This window comes from Nanorana parkeri, unplaced genomic scaffold (assembly GCF_000935625.1).
Source record: "Nanorana parkeri isolate BGI_ZX_2015 unplaced genomic scaffold, ASM93562v1 scaffold1181, whole genome shotgun sequence".
In the NCBI taxonomy this organism is placed as follows: Eukaryota; Metazoa; Chordata; class Amphibia; order Anura; family Dicroglossidae; genus Nanorana; species Nanorana parkeri.
In genome coordinates, this window is record NW_017307449.1 from 42,588 (window position 1) to 64,027 (window position 21,440).

At 42.6% G+C, this 21,440-nt stretch overlaps 1 protein-coding gene across 1 annotated transcript in view; it reads right to left on the reverse strand.

Moving 5' to 3' along the window:
- Nucleotides 1-21,440, reverse strand: part of LOC108796841 (cilia- and flagella-associated protein 47-like) — a 208,738-nt gene that overhangs the window by 28,820 nt on the left and 158,478 nt on the right. Inside the window, 3 exon segments of the mRNA XM_018568382.1 lie at nt 5,332-5,351; nt 14,598-14,665; nt 20,922-21,008. Coding sequence (XP_018423884.1) covers nt 5,332-5,351; nt 14,598-14,665; nt 20,922-21,008 — 175 coding nt within the window.

Sequence of the window (21,440 nt, forward strand, 5' to 3'; positions counted from 1 at the left end):
GTGTTTAGGAATAGTAGTTGTGTGGCTGTGTCAATGTCCACACTTTAGCAAAGGCTATGTGATGTGCTGCAACAACAGTCAACTGACCCAACAATGGAGGGAACTAAGGGCACAATTTTCTTAAGAAAAAGTAACTTTATAGCCCTTTAATTCTGTATATAGCACTCACAATATTTGTTTAGGATGCACTGTTAGCTAGGGTTGCCACCTTTTCTTCAAGCGAAACCCGAACACTCTAGCAACGCGCTGAAATTTTTGGTGGGAGAGTGAGTGGCGGCTTATTCATATGTAAATAGCGCCCATTCATAAACATCACAGTCAAAACTATTCTCAGGGGGGTCCGGTAGCCCCTATCTTCATTTTGGTTGCCCCTGTCTGGCTGACATCTTGTGTCCGGGTTTCTGCTGCCATGAAACCCGAACACAGCATTCAAAACCCGGACTGTCCGGGTGAATCCTGGACAGGTGGCAACCCTACTGTTAGCATAGCTTTAACTCATCTGTGGAGTATAAGTACATTTCAAGATGTGTGCAACATAATTTTCTATATTGCTAGCACTGGTAGTGTTGAAGGGGGTATTGGTTGGGATATTTGTAGCAGTGGATGTGATTTATTTTTTCCAAGGGGCCGTTCTTCTGCAACACAGTTTCAATGCTAACAGCAATAACTCTATCTTTGCAAACGTTAACCCTGTTATTATATATAAAACAAGCTAGCTATGATTGATGTAGGTCTATAAATGTCCCACAAATAATTATTATGTGGGCTGAGGTCCCACAACCCTAGCCCCAATAGACACTTTTATTTTGATTGGCCTAAAAAGAATGCCACTAGTCCATCTCCACAAATACTAGACTTTTACCAGTCTATCAAAGGGTATATGTGTGATTATCAGAGATGATGTGATTATCAGAGTGAAATCCAATTCACAACTCCTATTGATCCAGTCTGAGATTAAATAGCTGGTCCACCAACTTCATAAACACTAGAAATGTGAATGTTTGCCCTGAGCTGTGTTCAGTTGCTCAGCCGCTGCGACTGCTGAGTTGGCAAACTGCCGCTGAACGCTGTGTTGCAAGTCAGCGCTCAGCACTGCTAACTAAGCACTTGCCGTGAATGTGGATACAGGGCACTGAGTGGGACAGAGAAGGTGGGGACATCTGGTAGCACTGGAGAATGGTGCCTGAAGGACATCAATTCAGTGTTGGAAGCTACAATTCAATATTTTGGTGGATGTGCACACCATATATTCACTGGAAAATGGTGTTTATTAGTCAAAAATATTATCCTTTACCTTTTTCTTTGCACTGTGCAGCCAAAACATTCAGTGAATCTGCTGCAGCGAACTGAAGTGCTGCAGAACAGCTACTCAGCGCTTGGCTAAGGAACTAAACATGCCTCTGATTCACCAATTTATTAAAAAAAGATGTTTAAAAATCCTTGTAAGACTTTTTTTCATCCATGCAGTGTCTACTCTTCTGTCCAAAACTCTAAAAAGAGTTACATGTTAGGATGGGGAAAAAAGCTCCCATGAATTTAAAGGACTTTCAGCTCCAGCCTAATTAAACAAGAGTGATTCATGGTCCATTTTTTTTACACATCATTGCTAAATGCAATACACATACATTAGTGATTATTGTGGTTAAAAAGAAAGTAATGTTTCCACAATGCTCCTTTAGAATAACATTAACCTCCTAGTTCCTGTAAGTGATAGGAAAGTCAGTACCTGGATGGTGTTTTACAATTAGGGAGTTCATTTTTGTATGGCTCCTTGTTGAAGTACTTGCACAAGGGCAGCTAGGTTGGTATTTGCATGGAGGAGGGTGCATGACCTTGTAGGGGGAAACCTTTTCATTTGATATATATATTCAAGGCTGGTATCCATACATTTGTTAAATAACTTTTTTTCTTAAAAAAACATAAACTGGCCTCATCTGATTTGAAACGCAAATCTAGGAGATTGAGTTGCACATTTCCTTTTGTGGTTATGCATAAGGAACCTATTTATGCACATAATTTCTGTGTCTGTCCATATGTATCCCTTTGGTGACACCTGCTGATCTCACTGCATGCATATACTGGACCTGTAAGGGTCAGTGGAAGCCTCCACATAAACAACAATAGTTTGCCTAGGGGAAGTGATAAGTGTGACATGTCATAAAACTGACAATCATATCCAGGTGTGGCTCCTGTGATTCTTATAGCTCTACTTCTAGCTTTTGATTGATTGATTTGATTGATGATGAGCAAGGATAACGAGACATTATGAAATTGCAAGTTATATCTTGATAGTCAGTCATCCTGCCCATTTGGGCAGATCTGCTACAGAACTTTCAGAGGTCTAATATGTATTATGTATATGTAAAGCCACATGTAAATCCACATGTTCATGACAAGCATTACACATCTTAAGCTTTAATTGCAGAACTAATTTTTAGTGAGCAGTATACACAAATGACTTACATAGACTAAAGTTTAAAACTGACCTTAAGGAGATTATTCTATAAATGGTGTAATTCAAATGGTTTAGCCAGACACTAGAGGTAATAAGGATTTGTACATTAATAGAATTAAAGGACATACTTAAACCTTATTTAACCTGTAACTCTACTCTAGAGTTTAATCACTGGATTCTAAAACTTGCTAGGCAGGCTTTTGTCTCATTGCTGATATCTTACCTGCTGCATAGGTATTAAAATTATTGATTTTGGCTATTTCACATTATACATAACAATCATTTGACTATTAAATCATTTATAACTCATGCTGTTACCTTCCTTCACCCAAGGTGTAGGTCAGAATGACAGAGAAAAATCAGTGAAAAAAATCTTAATATAAAGGAGGATAGCATGAAATCTGCTCAATAATACATTAGATTGCTGTTATCAATGTGAGAATTTAAACTGCTACTAAATATTAATGTAACTTGGTTCATGTTTCAGATATTGGAGAACATGTATTTGTTCACATCAGCCAGCATGCTAAACTGGGTTGTTTTAGCATCCAGGCTGGTGTGCGATTTGTAGTGGCATTTAGGGGAGGTGCCTTGTGTTGTTACAACATGGCACTGTTACCTTTTTTTATTATCTGTGTTGGTAGGCATGGTTTTGGGAAAGGGAACACAAAACAAGGTCAATAACAGAACAATTTAAGAGTAGCTTGCTGTCTCCCTAGTTTCATTATTTATATTTCATTTTGTAATATGGGTCACCCACATAGATACCTTTCCAGAGTTTTTCAGGTAGCCCAACTATCATACCTCTCCCCATTCCAAGTGGAGACAAAGATAAAGGTTGACAGCAGTAGTGTGTCCGCTTTCAGACCACATCACACATTGTCCACAACAATGCTGGAGCACAGAGCCACATACCATTACTAACCAAGTACTAAACAAAATAGAAGCATCTGAACTAAGGATGAATGGAACTGCCTGTGTTCAGTTCCGGAACAGTGTCACAAATCTTGCTTAAAGTACAAACGTGGCTTCCGGTTCCGGCGCCAGATGACATAGCGGTGCTTTGCGGAGCTCCGTCCCGCCAACCACCAAACACCTCTCTCCTACCCTCTCAAACGGCTACACCGCGGTCGAAACTGCCCTACTAATCAAGCGGTGCACTCACCGGTCATGGATCGGTACCTTGCTCGATCTCAGACCACGAGACGAGCCCTGCAGCCTTCCCTGAGTGACGACCACTGTGCTCCCAAGATGGCAGACGCAGATGACATGCAGCTCAGCCAAGCTGATGAATCCTCTGGTGAGTCAGTGCAACTACACTCACAGGGGCACATTGACTATCAGCAGTTAGCTGCAGCAGTAGCCTCTCATCTTAAACCTGATCTCACCACCATTATAGCAGATTCTCTGCAGCAACATCTAGGCAAGTTAAATGCCTCACTAATGTCACAGGGCAAACAGATTGCTACCCTGGAATCCAGAGTAAATACTTTAGATGATGACTCATTCTCTGCACAGCAGAAAATTGATCATCTTTCCAAATCTGTTCACTACCTGTCTGATAAGGTTGACGACCTTGAGAATCAGTCCCGCAAGGTAGAAAGGGCACACAGAATTGGCCCACCTAGGGTAAACTCCAATCCCAGACCTGTGATAGTGCGCTTCCTGGACTACTCAGAGAAACACCAGATATTCCAGGCCTACCGTGCACAGCGCAACCTTATAGCAGGGGGTCACAAACTCCTCTTATTCGCCGACTATTCGGCTGAGCTTACGAAGCAGAGGAAGTCATTCCATGAAATCTGTCAGCAGCTTGTGTCCAAAAGGATCAAATTCTCACTTGCCTACCCGGCGAAACACTCAAAATAGCATCGCCTGAGGGGACAACCCTGCAATTTACCTCTCCTGATCAGGCCCAAAAATATCTCGCCTCCATCGCTGCACCAAACCTGGTGTCTCCTACTAAAAGCCCTCCCAGAAAAAAGAAAGTGTGATCTAAAAGGCACAGGAGCTCTGCATTGCCTCCAACTATCCCCTGTATTACAGGGAGGGATGTTATTACTTTCCTTCCACAGAGAGGGCTAGTTTCTTGCATATTAAGTCCACTCACTCTGGTGTTCTCAACATAAGTCTGATAAACAACTAGTTTCAAAGCCGGGACGTGGCTTCAGTTCGCCACACCGTTTTTACATTTACCGGGCTTCAGTTTCCAAATGGTCATTATTGACTGTTCGAGAAGCTTTTTTGTTTTGCACGCTCATCTGGAAAAAAGGAAGTCAATACAAGTATATTTTCACGTGATGTGTTTACAAAGGTTGTTCTATTCCATTTTGGGAATTTTTTTCTTGTTACCTTCTACTCATACTTCTTCCATGCTGTTGGGAGGATTAGCATGGGGCCCTCCTAACGCCCGAAAGTTGTTTTGGTCTTACTTTTTATTTCCAGTTCTGGACTCTCGACGAGGGGATACACATCTTGGTTGCACAAGAAGCACTGGGACACTTGATGGCAACCGTCAAATACATGGAATTTATTATCATCTACAAGCATATCAGCTTCCACACCTCGACCCATGGGAACCCCCGAAAACATTGTAACGTGGAATGTTAAAGGACTTTGTTCCCCTAACAAAAGGCGCAGAATTATCCGGCATTTACGTAAGATCAAGGCGGACATCGCGATGTTGCAAGAAACACACTTGCCAGCTGCTGACTTCAAACGTATGCAACAGGCATGGGTGGGCACAGTTATGGGCGCACCCGCTAATGGCAGATCAGCCGAAGTGATCACTCTCATAAGCAAGCATCTCCCACACACTGTGATACACCAACAACATGATACCTCAGAAGGCAGATGGTCCCATGTCTCTCTCTTACTTGGCACTTCCAACTTGGATCTTTGGAATATATATGGGCCTAATGCTGACAATAGACCGTTTTGTGACTCTGTCAAATATGAAACAGAACCGCAACCCGCAGTCCTACCTCCTGATAGGTGGGGATTTTAATGATACACCCAATACATTGGAAGACCGGTCTTGGTAATCCAGATCTCCCCCGCCTAAGCCCAGTCTACAGGACAAACATTTACAGTCTATGATCCAATCTGAGGGACTAATGGATATATGGCGCTTTCTCCATCCCATTGACAGAGAATATACTCATTTTTCTCATGTCCATAACTCAGTATCTCGCATTGACCTGTTCCTATCTGCCCCCAACCTTTTACCTAAAATCCGATCGGTCACCATAGAGGATCTTTTGATTTCCGATCATGCACCAGTATCGGTCATACTTCAGGGACTGGACATGCCCTCCCCCCCGAAAATCTGGCGATTTCCTGCTTACTTATACACGGATGACACTTTTCAATCTCTACTAAAATCTTGGTGGTATGAATATGCTTGTGATAATGTATCTTATGCTGATGATTATGTTCTTTTTTGGGAAGCTGCGAAGCCTCAATGTTCATAAAATACTTGTCTCACTAAAATATCTCAGACTGTCAGGGATACTGGTGACCCCACACCTGCGCAGGTACCCACACAGGCAGACCAAACACTTATGACCACACCGGACAGGGCAGAATGTTTTATATACAGTTTAATCAACAGCAAACTAAACAACACCCAAAAGCAAACATAAATAAGTAACATCAACCAGACTACTAGCAGGTAATGGCAACAGGAGGACAAGCAGGTAATGGCAACAGGAGGAAAGGCAGGTAATGGCAACAAGAGGCAAGGCAGGTAATGGCAACAAGATGTATCTAGGCCTGCAAATGGGTAACCGGGCTCGGGACACAAACAGGGTACAGGACTGGTAACAGGACTCTGGACGGAAAGCAGGGTTCACAGGACTGGGGACTCAGGGTTCAAGTTTCAGGAAACCGGAAACGATACTGAGCCATCATCCTGACTGCAGGGAGGGTTTAAATATCCTCCCAGGAAGCACCAGGTGATGGCTTAGTACTGGCAGCTGGGAAACACCCGCAGGTGAGCACTGGAGCTGCAGGTCTCAGCTCCTGCGCCACCTAGAGGCGCTATGGATCCTAACACAGACTTAATGATTCTTCTCGGTGTCCAAAAGCGCTTTTAGCTTTGGACGCAGAGAAAGCATTCCACAATGTTAATTGGGGATGGCTTAGATTAGTGATGGCTCACATCGGTTTTTCCGGTACTTTCATGAACTTCATATCAACCATGTATAAAGCTCCCACAGCACGTGTATACACTTCCAGCGCCCTTTCCTCGCCATTTCCTTTATACAAGGGCACCCGCCAAGGCTGTCCCTTATCCCCACTCTTATTTAACTTAGCCATCGAACCCCTATCTCATTCTCTGGCTTCATCCGCAGAATTTACGGGTGTACGTCTGGGCCCCCATGATGTCAGGTTAGCACTGTTTGCAGACGATATCCTTTTGTTCTTATCTGATCCCCCCACCCAAATACCTGCCATCATGCAACATCTCACCCTATTTGGCACATTTTCGGGGTTGAGAATAAATTTTGATAAATGTTAAATACTCCCCTTATCCAAAAATCATACCATGAACACATCCTCATGGCCTGACCCAAACAAGATCCAAATTAAACACAGATCCATTCGTTACCTAGGTATTGATATTCCTCGTTTAGCCACTGAATTATATGCTTTGAACTATGACCCCCTCATACAAAAAATTGTTGCGGATCTCCAGAGCTGGCGGGACCTCCCTCCTTCCACCATGGGCAGGTGCCATCTCATTAGGATGATCAATTTTGCACGTTTATTATACCCCATGCAGACTATTCCGTTACCCATCAAACACAAGGACATTCAAACACTAAACAGGGCCTTCTCTAAGTTTATATGGAAGGGGAAGAAGTCCAGGATAGCGCTGATCAAAATGCAACACCCCGCTTTACACCTCGGGGCCAACGTACCGAATATTAGACTTTATAACCTGGCCAGCATTTTTCGCCATGTACGAGATTGGCTATCGGATACGTCATTCTTCACTAATACCCCCCTGGAGCAACACCTAGTGTACCCATGGTCACTTTTGGGTATCCTACACACCACTTCCCAATTTGCCTACTCACCTAAAGAGTAATATACTCTTAAGGGACACAATTGAACTTTTAAACTCTTAAGGGACACAACTAACTTCTAAACATGCCCGGTGTGGTATCCCCGCTCATGCCTATCACTTCTACCCCAGCCTTCCCAGCAGGCCATGACTTGTCAGTATTCCGTCAATGGAAACTTCGAGGCATACAATATCTCAGAGACGTACTCACGCCTCAAGGCCTTTGTAAACCCTTGAAGACCCTTCTATGTCTGCAAGAAGCCACTGACAACTTTGATAGCTAACGGCTGTTAGCCACTTTTGGTTTGTTTTGTTATTTCTTAATATTCTCTATACATGTTCCATGTGATTCGTCACTAACAACAATGACGCTTTTGTATCACAAATGAAAAATAAAATATTGTACATCATTGTCTAGTATTTTTGTTCTGTACTTTTATCACAGTAAACAAATTGATATGCAAAAAAAAAAGTACAAACGTATTGATCCTCGCAACAAACCCCCTGAAAGTATGGTGTAGGCAAGTTTTGTTATTCAATTCTGGCCTTCTGTAGGGCTAGTAAGCAAACTATGGTCAAACTAAAGGCACAGCATATCTCCCTATACAGCATTATCAACTCTCTCTAACAACAACACACCAACAAAATGGCTGCTGTGAGCCTCCCATTCAATGGGAATTTTTTTTTGTTGCTATTCTGACATCTCTTCGTGTCAGAATAAAGAAAAAAAAGAAACAGCAGTGTTTCTCTCCTGGGCGGCCAGGAGCGGGAGGCTCCCAGAGTGCCCGGGAGTGGACAACATTTTGAAGATTTTTGACCAGAACGGCTGGAGGACGGTACATGACCACCATATATGCATATAAGTGCCACTAGCAGAGCAACCGCGGAAGCAAGTGCCCTCGCAATCCAGCACAAAGTGTTGGGCCTGTGAGGGGGTAATATACCAGCGGAGTAGTAGTTTATAATTGGTCTCGAGTATTCTGGCGCTCTTAGAGCAGTTATTGGTGGATGTCCATATCTGGGACCAGGTGTCTTCGGGAAACACAAGGTCCATGTCTTTCTGCCAGCGGTCCATATATGGGTGGTGTGGGGTTTGGGTGGATTGTAGGGATGTAATATATAACTGCGAAATAATACCGGGAGAGTGGGGGTCTCATTTACAAATTGTTTCAAATGGAGACAAAGTCTGTAAGTTTCCATTTTGATTGCTATTGGCTTGTATAAAGCTTTTTATTTGTAAATAACGAAAGAGTTCAGAGGCTGGGATTGAATGTTGTGATTGTAGATTTGGGAAAGGAATTATATTGTTAGTATTATAGAATGAGTAAAAGTGTGTGACACCCTTTTCTTTCCATTTATGGAAAGTAGCTGGGGAGTCGAGTGCCGGGGGAAAAGCTGGGTGCTGTAAGAAGGAGAGCATGGGTAGGTGCGGTGAAAGGAGCCCGCTGGAATATTTAGAGGCATCCCAAATGCGGAGTGGATGACATGTGATAGGGTTCGAGATTCCCTTCCTGTGTTTGGGGGTGGATCCACAGGAGATTGTCTATGGTCAATGGATCGCAGTCTATGGCTTCGATGGAGACCCATAAAGGTGTTTCAGTGGACGCGTGGTATTTAGCTACAGTAGCTAATTGAGCGGCGTAATAATATTTTTGAATGTGTGGTACGCCTAGACCGCCAGAGCGTCTACTCTGATACATAGAGCTCGCCGGTATCCTAGGCTTCTTGTGTGACCAGATGAAGGAAAGGAGTAGCCTCTGTATGACTCTGAGTTGGTGGAGGGGTATTGGGGCGGGTAAAACCCGGAATGGGTATAGGAGTTTTGGCAATATGGTCATCTTGATCGCAGCAATTCTACCTAACCACAAATTTTGAGAAGATTCTTAAGTCTGGTGAATAAGGGGGGGGGTAATTAGCGGAATATATGGAGGAGTGAGACAGGGTCAAGTGGATACCCAGATATTTTAGGGACGTGGCTTCCCATTGGAACTGATAATTAGATTTCAACAAGTTGAGTGTATGAGATGGTAATGTTATGTTGAGGGCCTTGGATTTAGAGGTGTTAAGGTGTAGTCCTGAGAGGGTGCTGAAGGAGTTTAGAAGGCTTAGTGAGTTGGGGAGGTAAATATGGGGGTTGGAAATAAAGAGTAAGATATCATCTGCGAAAAGGCACAATTTATGATGGTGTCCTGCTAGTGGGATGCCTGTGATATCAGGGTGGTTTCTGATTAGTTGTGCAAGGGGTTCTATAGCCAATGCAAATAACAATGGCGACAAAGGACAGCCCTGTCTAGTACCCCTAAGGATGGGAAAGGGGGCAGATCTATGACCAGCGTACTTCACCGATGCGGTAGGGTTAGAGTATAAGGCTGTGATCCATGTACAGAATTTCGGTCCAAAACCCCACTTATTGAGTATATAGAGTATATCAAACGCCTTTTGTATGTCCAATGATAACAACATAAACGGAATGCCACGGCGATTAGCTTTTTCAATCAGGAGACAGGCTCTGCGTACATTGTCGCCGGCTTGGCGCCGGGGGATGAAAACGACCTGATCCTTATGGATAAGGGTGGTAATGATTAAGTTGAGCCTAGTTGCCAACACTTTGGCCAATATTTTAACGTCAATATTTAGAAGTGATATTGGCCTAAAGTTGGCCCAGTGGGTTCCATCAGAGTCTGGTTTTGGAAGCATGCAAATTGTGGCTACGAGGGATTCTGTTCTAAATTTGGATCCATTATGAACATCGTTAAAGGCCGTCAGTAGAGGCGCTAATAATTCGGAATATTTTTTGTAGTAAGTGGCGGTAAAGCCGTCGGGGCCTGGTCTCTTATGTAGCTTAAGGGTTTTTATGGCAGATATTACTTCCTGTTCAGTTATGGGGGCGTCTAGGGCTATGCGGGACTGTTCTGGCATTTCTGGCATGGACACCCCAGAGAACAATGTTGAGGCTGCAGCGGGGTCGAACGTGGAGGTGGAATTGTAAAGCGTAGCTAGGTGTTTGGAGAATTCGTGGACAATTTTGTGGGGGTTACTAGACAGGGAGTTATCCAAAAGGCGGAGGCGAAAGGGTTTTTGGTGCAGGTCTATTTTGCGCAATTGTCTAGCAAGGAGAGTGGATTGTTTTTTGCTTTGGAGGTAAAATTTGTGTTGGGTTCTACGCAAGCTTTTGTCAGCAAAGCTGGTGAGCAGGAGATTTAGATCCCTTCTGGCTTTTTCCGCTAGGGATTTGTTGAGAGGAGTTGGACGCATACTAAAGGATCTAGAAGCGTCGTTAAATTTAGTCTCTAGATCCAGTAAGAGGGACATTTTCAGTTTTTTTATAGTGGAAGTTACTCGTATACATGTACCATGCAGGACTGGTTTATGTGCCTCCCATAACGTGGTGGGGGAGATGTCTGGGGTTTTGTTATGTAAAATATAGTCTTGCAGTGCGTATTCAATGGTTAGTAGTGTGCTACTGTCTGTGAGGAGGGAATCGTTCAAGGTCCAGGAGCGATCAGTATGTTGAGACCATAAGGAGGACAGCGAGAGGGTCACTCCATGATGATCAGTCCAGGAAAACGGGACGATACTGGAGTTGACCACTGTAGGGAGGGTGGGGTGCGATACGAAAAAATGATCGATCCTGGAGAATGAATCATGTGGGTTGGAATAAAAAGTGTATTCCCTGGAAGTTGGGTTCATCTGTCTCCAACAATCAACTAGCGAATTTTGGGAGAGAAGTGTGCAAAAGGCTTTAGAGGTATCAGTAGATGGGTCGTTAATCGACGTTCTGTCTAGACTAGGGTGCATAACTGTGTTTGAATCTCCACATATTAAAAGGGTACCGCGTTGGTGGGCACTGATGGTCGAGAGGAGGTGTTTGAAGAAGGGGAGTTGTCTGGAGTTGGGGGCGTAATAGGTAGCAATGGTTGCCCTATGTTCTAATTATCTATGAGGTTCTTCCAGCCCCTCTGAGCAGTACGCTCCAATTTTTGCTGGCAGGGGCCCTTAACAAGTCATAATCACCAATAGCCCATACCGCAGAGGACCCTGGGCTGTCGGCCACTATGGGACACCCCGGGTGACTGGGATCCATACCATACTCTTTTTTTTTAGCTTAAGTTGCTCTCATGCTGGTTTATTTTGTCTCCTACCTAACCTTCCCCTGAGATGCCGGGGAGGTGGTCACTGTGCCCCTCCTTTAACCCCTGTTCCGGTCCAACCACCAGTTGGGGGACCTAATTCTGCCCGCAGTTGGGACTCCCAAATAGGGACCGCCCTACTGCTCAGGTCAGAACCTTGTATTTGCACCACTGTTTACTAATATGTTGTTGTTTTTTTCTCTTAGCTCCTCCTCCTATCTACCTTCCTGCTCCCTCCCTTCCTCCACTTCTGACGCTCGAGGTCCACCCGCCTGTTGGTATGTATCTCTCACACCACTTTTTCACCCACCCTGAACATGACACCCGAAATTAAACTTCTTTCACTAAATGTCAAAGGCTTTAACTCCCCCCGCAAACGCCAGATTGCATTTCGCCAATTTCATTCCTCCAAATATGATATACTCTGCCTACAGGAATCACACTTTTCCCGCTCCTCCCACCCAAAGTATTTCCATCCCCACTACACACAGATATTCATGGCCAACGACACATCTAAACATCGGGGGGTACTGATAGGATTCAAAAATTCTATGCAGTTCCAATGCACAAAAGAAATACCAGACCCATCCGGCCGCTATCTAATCCTGATCGGCACCCTATGCGACCGGGAAGTAACCATTGCTACCTATTTCGTTTTTTTTTACAGCAGCAGAGCCGCTGGACAATAGGAAACTAGCTGTCACTGCTAGCTCCGCACAATCGTTTTCTATTGACTTTTTTTTTACTTTTTTAACTATTTTTCTGTTCTGCTCCCTCTGAGGGACAGAGCAGAACAGCCGAGCCTTATTCACTCACTGCTGTTCGGCATCTATAAGAATAGGCCGAACAGCAGTGAGTAGCCTGCCGGAGGTTCGGCTCAGCAGATCCAGATGTTGGATCGGCTGAGTCGAACACCTTCTGCACTTCGGGTCGGCCGAACATGCTGAGCATGTTCGGCCGACCAGAAGCCAAAAAAGAAGCAAGCCGATGTACGGCTGATTTCAGCCGATATACGGCTGAAATCAGCCGTACCAGCCTGAAGTGAATAGCCGAACAGTGTTCGGCTCACTTCACTTCAGGTCGTTCATTCACTCGGCTGCCTACAGCAGCTTAGTGAATAGACCCCTATGTTGCATTTCAGCACTGCTAATCTCCTACAGTCTCTTCTTTGTAGCCACTTCATGGCTACATGCACTTGTTCCAGCAACTGCTGCATGTCATTGCTTAAGGTGGGTTTTTTCATAGTGACAATAGTTGAATATACCTGTGCAATGAGCACTGGCAGGACTGGGTGTAGTATTCATTGGGAGAGAACTTGACAGGGTGACAACTTTTTACATTATTTTAAAGCTTTAAAGTGATATTAAAGTCAAAGGGATTTTTCCTATTCCAAATGCTGAAATCACTTACATGCTCCTTGATGTTTAAATGTTTTAGTTTCCTGCAGAATCAGCTGGTCCTCTAAGCACTGGTCCTGACTTTCTGTTTTAGAGTGACTCCTTTCTCAAGCAGAGTGCTTTCCAGTCACCTTTGTGTGTGCTAGTACGCTGTGCATGTCTCCGCAAACATACAGACACAGCAAATCAAGCTACTCCCCTCCCCCCTGGCCCCATCTCCTCCCACCTCCCTTCTCCAAACTAGTAGATGATTAGTTGCTGGAGTCTGCTCTGTCCCTTGTGATCTTGTACTGGATAGGAAGTTCAGGGAAGTTGAGCTGAGAGACTTGAAGGCAGCTTCAGAAACATGATGATTGTATGTGTTAGGGCAAAAATGTAAAGCAATGCTTTGCTGATCAAGGTATGTTTGTTTGATCCAAATTCAGATTGAAAAAATGTTTTAGAGTTTAATACTACTTTCAGTAAAAGCTTATATGATATTTTAGTAATATTATTACTGAAATATTATTTTAGTAATATGGTTTACATAAACTGTAAGTGGTAGTGATGATAATTGTGGAAGTTTTAAAATCCGCTTAGTGTGATTTGAAAAAAAAATCTTCACACAAGAATAAAACTGGGTGACATTTCAGTGCATTTATAAACCAAAGAGTAACACTAGAATCGGTAACTGAAGCAGGGGGTCTCACACATACTGCCTTGTTTAGGGCCCCATTCGGCCTTAATCCAGCTCTGCATATTATTATTATTATTATACAGGATTTATATAGCGCTAACCGTTTGTGCAGCGCTTTACAATATAAGGAAGACATTACAATCACAAGACAATTCAAGACAAGATGGTAAGGAGGGCCCTGCCCTTGAGGGCTTACAATCTAAAAGGGAGGGGAAGTGATACATGAGGAGGTAGCTGTGTGGGGATAAATGTTTGAGAACGTGATGGTTGAGCGGTTAGGTTGAGGTGGGGTAGGCTTCCCTGAAGAGATGAGTCTTTAGGGATTGCCTAGAGGCAGTCAGAGTGGGAGACAGACAAAGCCATGCGAAGCAAGCCGATGTACGGCTGATTTCAGCCGATATACGGCTGAAATCAGCCGTACCAGCCTGAAGTGAATAGCCGAACAGTGTTCGGCTCACTTCACTTCAGGTCGTTCATTCACTCGGCTGCCTACAGCAGCTTAGTGAATAGACCCCTATGTTGCATTTCAGCACTGCTAATCTCCTACAGTCTCTTCTTTGTAGCCACTTCATGGCTACATGCACTTGTTCCAGCAACTGCTGCATGTCATTGCTTAAGGTGGGTTTTTTCATAGTGACAATAGTTGAATATACCTGTGCAATGAGCACTGGCAGGACTGGGTGTAGTATTCATTGGGAGAGAACTTGACAGGGTGACAACTTTTTACATTATTTTAAAGCTTTAAAGTGATATTAAAGTCAAAGGGATTTTTCCTATTCCAAATGCTGAAATCACTTACATGCTCCTTGATGTTTAAATGTTTTAGTTTCCTGCAGAATCAGCTGGTCCTCTAAGCACTGGTCCTGACTTTCTGTTTTAGAGTGACTCCTTTCTCAAGCAGAGTGCTTTCCAGTCACCTTTGTGTGTGCTAGTACGCTGTGCATGTCTCCGCAAACATACAGACACAGCAAATCAAGCTACTCCCCTCCCCCCTGGCCCCATCTCCTCCCACCTCCCTTCTCCAAACTAGTAGATGATTAGTTGCTGGAGTCTGCTCTGTCCCTTGTGATCTTGTACTGGATAGGAAGTTCAGGGAAGTTGAGCTGAGAGACTTGAAGGCAGCTTCAGAAACATGATGATTGTATGTGTTAGGGCAAAAATGTAAAGCAATGCTTTGCTGATCAAGGTATGTTTGTTTGATCCAAATTCAGATTGAAAAAATGTTTTAGAGTTTAATACTACTTTCAGTAAAAGCTTATATGATATTTTAGTAATATTATTACTGAAATATTATTTTAGTAATATGGTTTACATAAACTGTAAGTGGTAGTGATGATAATTGTGGAAGTTTTAAAATCCGCTTAGTGTGATTTGAAAAAAAAATCTTCACACAAGAATAAAACTGGGTGACATTTCAGTGCATTTATAAACCAAAGAGTAACACTAGAATCGGTAACTGAAGCAGGGGGTCTCACACATACTGCCTTGTTTAGGGCCCCATTCGGCCTTAATCCAGCTCTGCATATTATTATTATTATTATACAGGATTTATATAGCGCTAACCGTTTGTGCAGCGCTTTACAATATAAGGAAGACATTACAATCACAAGACAATTCAAGACAAGATGGTAAGGAGGGCCCTGCCCTTGAGGGCTTACAATCTAAAAGGGAGGGGAAGTGATACATGAGGAGGTAGCTGTGTGGGGATAAATGTTTGAGAACGTGATGGTTGAGCGGTTAGGTTGAGGTGGGGTAGGCTTCCCTGAAGAGATGAGTCTTTAGGGATTGCCTAGAGGCAGTCAGAGTGGGAGACAGACGGACAGGTTGGGGTAAAGAGTTCCAGAGGATGGGAGAAACTGTACAGAAGTCCTGGAGGCGAGCATGAGAGGAGTTGACAAGGGAGCTGGAAAGCAGGAGTTCTTGGGATGAGTGGAGTGTACGGTTAGGGTAATACTTTTAGACAAGGTTTGAGATATAGCCGGGGGCAGAGTTGTGGATGGCTTTGTAGGTGATTGTTAATATTTTGAATTTTATCCTTTGGGTGAGTGGAAGCCAGTGAAGCGGGGATAGTCTGTGTAGTGGAAGGCCAATGAGGAGGGAGTTGCAATAGTCAAGACGAGATTTTACAAGCGAGTGGATGAGTAATTTTGCTGTTTCTTTGGTGAAGAAGGGGCGAATTTTCGAGATGTTACGAAGGTAAGGCGGCAGGATTTGGATATCGAGTGGATGTGTGGAAGAAAGGTGAGGTCTGAGTCAAGAATGACACCTAGGACGCATAGAATACATGTTATGATATTGTAAGTGTATCTAACTGTAGAAAGATTTATAGTCATGAGGTGACACAAAATGTAGCTTGGGAACGCATAACTGAAGTTTAACTCTGGGTTTGGTGGATGTTAAATACATAGCTGTGATTTGCTTTAGTGACTCTTCTACCTTTTGCAACTTTTGGGGGGTTTAGTAGTCTATTGTAAGTTTACTTTCACCAATATCTTTTCCCTTATCCAAACCTGGCTCCACAGACAAAGTCTCTACAACATAACACACCGAACCCTAAATTCTAAAGTCTGTGATAGAATGTACCACCATAAACATTTCAGAAAACAGAAAAAAGGCTGTTGTTTTTTTTTTTTTTTTATAACACACTTTTAACAGCTGCACAGCATTTTGACAAATACTTCTAACAGCTGCAGCAATCATAAAGAAGCTTAAAGTGAAACATCAAAAAATGCAATTAAAAAAGCATTTAAATTGTATGTGTTTTTGTGTTCTGTTGGCTTATATATGCTATTTGTGACTGGAACAGATGTAGCTTTTGGGGAATCTAAGTTATGTTGTTCTTTCATATATCAGCCTATGATCATTCACTTGAATGATCACGGAGACCTTGGGAAAATGTTATCCCAAACTTCCCTTCTTCTTGTTCAATACCAATGTATCATTCATCAGAATAACACTTTAATAAATGTCCTCCTCAGGTAACTTGATAAATACTGTGATAGATACAAGAGGTTGTGTCTGCTGAAGTAAAATTCATATGAAGAATACATACCGGAGCAAAGACTGTTGGGGTTAATATGTGTGTGTTGGGACTTATGGCACAATGTTAGAATAATTTAAATTGGGAAAAAGAGAATAGCTAGATGATGGAAGAGTAAGGGTCAGGAGACAGACGGACAGGTTGGGGTAAAGAGTTCCAGAGGATGGGAGAAACTGTACAGAAGTCCTGGAGGCGAGCATGAGAGGAGTTGACAAGGGAGCTGGAAAGCAGGAGTTCTTGGGATGAGTGGAGTGTACGGTTAGGGTAATACTTTTAGACAAGGTTTGAGATATAGCCGGGGGCAGAGTTGTGGATGGCTTTGTAGGTGATTGTTAATATTTTGAATTTTATCCTTTGGGTGAGTGGAAGCCAGTGAAGCGGGGATAGTCTGTGTAGTGGAAGGCCAATGAGGAGGGAGTTGCAATAGTCAAGACGAGATTTTACAAGCGAGTGGATGAGTAATTTTGCTGTTTCTTTGGTGAAGAAGGGGCGAATTTTCGAGATGTTACGAAGGTAAGGCGGCAGGATTTGGATATCGAGTGGATGTGTGGAAGAAAGGTGAGGTCTGAGTCAAGAATGACACCTAGGACGCATAGAATACATGTTATGATATTGTAAGTGTATCTAACTGTAGAAAGATTTATAGTCATGAGGTGACACAAAATGTAGCTTGGGAACGCATAACTGAAGTTTAACTCTGGGTTTGGTGGATGTTAAATACATAGCTGTGATTTGCTTTAGTGACTCTTCTACCTTTTGCAACTTTTGGGGGGTTTAGTAGTCTATTGTAAGTTTACTTTCACCAATATCTTTTCCCTTATCCAAACCTGGCTCCACAGACAAAGTCTCTACAACATAACACACCGAACCCTAAATTCTAAAGTCTGTGATAGAATGTACCACCATAAACATTTCAGAAAACAGAAAAAAGGCTGTTGTTTTTTTTTTTTTTTTATAACACACTTTTAACAGCTGCACAGCATTTTGACAAATACTTCTAACAGCTGCAGCAATCATAAAGAAGCTTAAAGTGAAACATCAAAAAATGCAATTAAAAAAGCATTTAAATTGTATGTGTTTTTGTGTTCTGTTGGCTTATATATGCTATTTGTGACTGGAACAGATGTAGCTTTTGGGGAATCTAAGTTATGTTGTTCTTTCATATATCAGCCTATGATCATTCACTTGAATGATCACGGAGACCTTGGGAAAATGTTATCCCAAACTTCCCTTCTTCTTGTTCAATACCAATGTATCATTCATCAGAATAACACTTTAATAAATGTCCTCCTCAGGTAACTTGATAAATACTGTGATAGATACAAGAGGTTGTGTCTGCTGAAGTAAAATTCATATGAAGAATACATACCGGAGCAAAGACTGTTGGGGTTAATATGTGTGTGTTGGGACTTATGGCACAATGTTAGAATAATTTAAATTGGGAAAAAGAGAATAGCTAGATGATGGAAGAGTAAGGGTCAACATTGCTTTTATTTGTTGAAGATCACTACAACAGGAGATAAAACACAAGCAAGCCCCATACTAAGTAGTATTAGTCAGAGGCTAGAGAAGAAGGGAGTAAGGATTATTTTGTGAGTAGGAATTCCCATTTAGAAAGTATAGTACAGGTTAAGAAGAAGTATTGTGTCTATAATGAACATCGCAGGAAGCAGAAACAACTCAGCATGGGTGATTTTCTGAGTCTACAGTGATGCTGTAAAGTCTGTTTTATTGTTGGAGTGTAATGTTTGTGCTTGGAAAGAAACATATGAATGCTTGGACCTTTATGACCTGCTTATACCAATGCGTGCTGGAAACATGGACATTACTGCATCGCATGGTAACATGAACTATGTATGTTGGTGTGGTGGCATTATGAATAGCAGCTCAACGCACCTTACCAACATACCTATGTTGCAGAACAATGCAATGTGCAGTGACACACTACCATGCATTGTGGTGTGTTGAAAATGCTGCATGCACAAATTTTGGTTAGTGGTGGTGTGTTAGGCAGTTCTTTCAAATGAATGGCCTGCCCTAATCCAATGAATGTTAACGCATGTGTGTTTAATGCATTGCAGCGGGCCAGGCTGGTGTATAGCATTGTGAAATGTATACAACTGAAGAACTTCTGTGTTATCAGATTTGGACTGTGGGAGGACTTTCATGGAACAAAGTGCTTCCATTTCTTTTGGTTTGGTGATTTATTGAAACAGTAACACTGGTAGATATTGTATAATTGATTAAAAGGTAGAATCACCAAGTGTATGTAAAGTAAAATCTGTGCTTTGCTTATGCAGGGCAAAACAAGATTTGAATGCAGACTTCATTAAATCCTCCCTTACTTTCTTTTTGCCGCCCCGACTGTTCTGTCCAGCCATCAGGCGGGAAAGAAAAGCCCACTGTGAACTAGAAATCACAGAAGTTGTAGCATGCACAGGGCTATGGACTGCCCATGTGACAGTGATGATTGGCCCATGATGTCACATGTAGTGTCATATGCTCCTCCTTTGCTGGAAGTATTGTGTAATCAGAGGCGTAACTACTGTAGAAACTTCAGGGCCCCGGTGCAAGAAATCATGAAGGGCCCCCCCGCCATGGGAAGACACTATAAACAGGCACCGTTTGGTTAACAAGAAGGCTGTTGAGGTGCTCAGCAAGTGCGGGACTTTAGGCAGTCGCTTCAGTTAAAAATGGTAGTGCCTGTGTTCTTTCAAGAACACTGACCCAGTATCTGCACTTGCGCACAGATGGGATTAAAGAGGAAACCGGCATTTATTTGCAAAGTATTAGTTTGTATTTGTTAATTGTGTCTGTTAATAATATGCCATCCATGGCAGTAAATGATAGATGCCATATTATTAATGGTCACAATTAACGATTAACAATAAATACTTTGTCGATAAATCCCTGTTTCCTCGATAGTACTGGTCTGCTGAGGTCAGCAAATTGGACTAGGTCGGCATTCTCGACAGAACACTGCTATCTGTGCTTAGTATCTGGGCATTTTCACGAGTACGAGTTGAAATGCCCAGTATTGGCACTGGTGCATCCCTACTTAATAATATAATGTATTGCTGGGACTTGCAGCCCTGCATAGTTGGTGCTATTCTGCATTGCTGTATAATCATTATACAGTGATGCAGAATACCACCAGCTATGCAGGACTACAAGTCCTAGCGATACATTATAATGAAAATATACTGCCAGCTTCTCCCTCCCCACTGAATACCCCCAGCTTCTCCCCCGCCCCCCATTCCCGGTCCATGCTTCACCCACACCAGACTTACCTGACCATTGAAGCACCTTCTTCCGCGTCTCGGCAACCAGGGGGCGGGACTAAGTTGGGAGGTCCTCTCCCACACAGCTTGGCGGTGCCTGCAGCACATTCTGCTTGACAGATCACAGGCACAGCCTCTCCAACCCCACCACACAGCCACCTGTACATTTCCCACTTCTACTGCTGCGGGTGGCAGAGCAGAGGGGAAGGAGCGGCACTATGGGGGGGCGGGGCGGCATGAGGGAGCTGCGGGCCCTCTTCTTCTTCTCTGGGCCCCCCCAACAGGCGGAACACCAGGGCCCGGTCGCAATTGTGACTGATTTGACCCTGGTAATTCCGCCAGTGTGTGTAATACCTTCAGCTCCTGATGCTGAATGGAGTGGCGGGGGAGCAAAGAAAAGGTAAGTATATGCTGATGGGGATAGGGGGATTAAAGCAAATGATTTCAAAATAGGCCAATCTGTTGGGACAACATACTTCTTTCTATTTAGGACAGCAGTGTGTCTGTAACATATAAATGAAGATCCCTATAAATACATTTCCATTTGAAAATTAGGAGCCTAGATGATTCCTAGGAATGTAGGAATGAGGTATGTTTTGCAAGCTACAGTTTTATTCAATCCATCATATTGATTGCTCACAATATTATTATTTTTTTTATTTTCTTTAATGTTATCAGTCCTGCATAACCAATTCATAAATATCTCACATGTAATATATTATGACCATTTATGCTGAATTTTCATACTTCTTGTAGCAGAACATGCAATAACACACAGGAAATGTAAAAATTGCTACCAACCTTTCTATTAATAATTACTTATGGCTATAGATTAGCAGTCAGATTATGATATACAAGTAATACACAGTACCTGCAATCATTTTCATGCTTTAACTTGGCAATTTCATCTTGGAAATCAGGAAACAGTAAGTAGCTTGTAGATTCCACTAACATCACCCTGATGGAAACACAAATACATGTTTTTGATAAGATGAGTAAATGCTGCATCTAAATAATTTAAACGTGAATAATTTTAACAAACTCTTTAAAGATGGCAACTGCTTTCTTATTTTGACAACACAAAGATTCTGATATTTAAAATGTTAAAACATTTTGAGTTTTAAGTTCACTGCTTACATATTTTAAGAAGCCATCCTATCAGATAAGATTTTTTTTCAATTTTGCAGCTGTCAAAGAGAGCTATAATGTTATAAAGCTTCAAGGGAAAATTGTAAAAAAAACATAATAATAATCAGATTAGTGGGTGTGTACATCATACCAGCACAAGCAAAATGTTATAAAACTGTCTGTGTTATAGAATTGTTTGGGTGTTAAGAAAAAGCATTAGCATTAATATTAGGCTTGAGGCAAAGTTAAGTTTTCAAAAGAA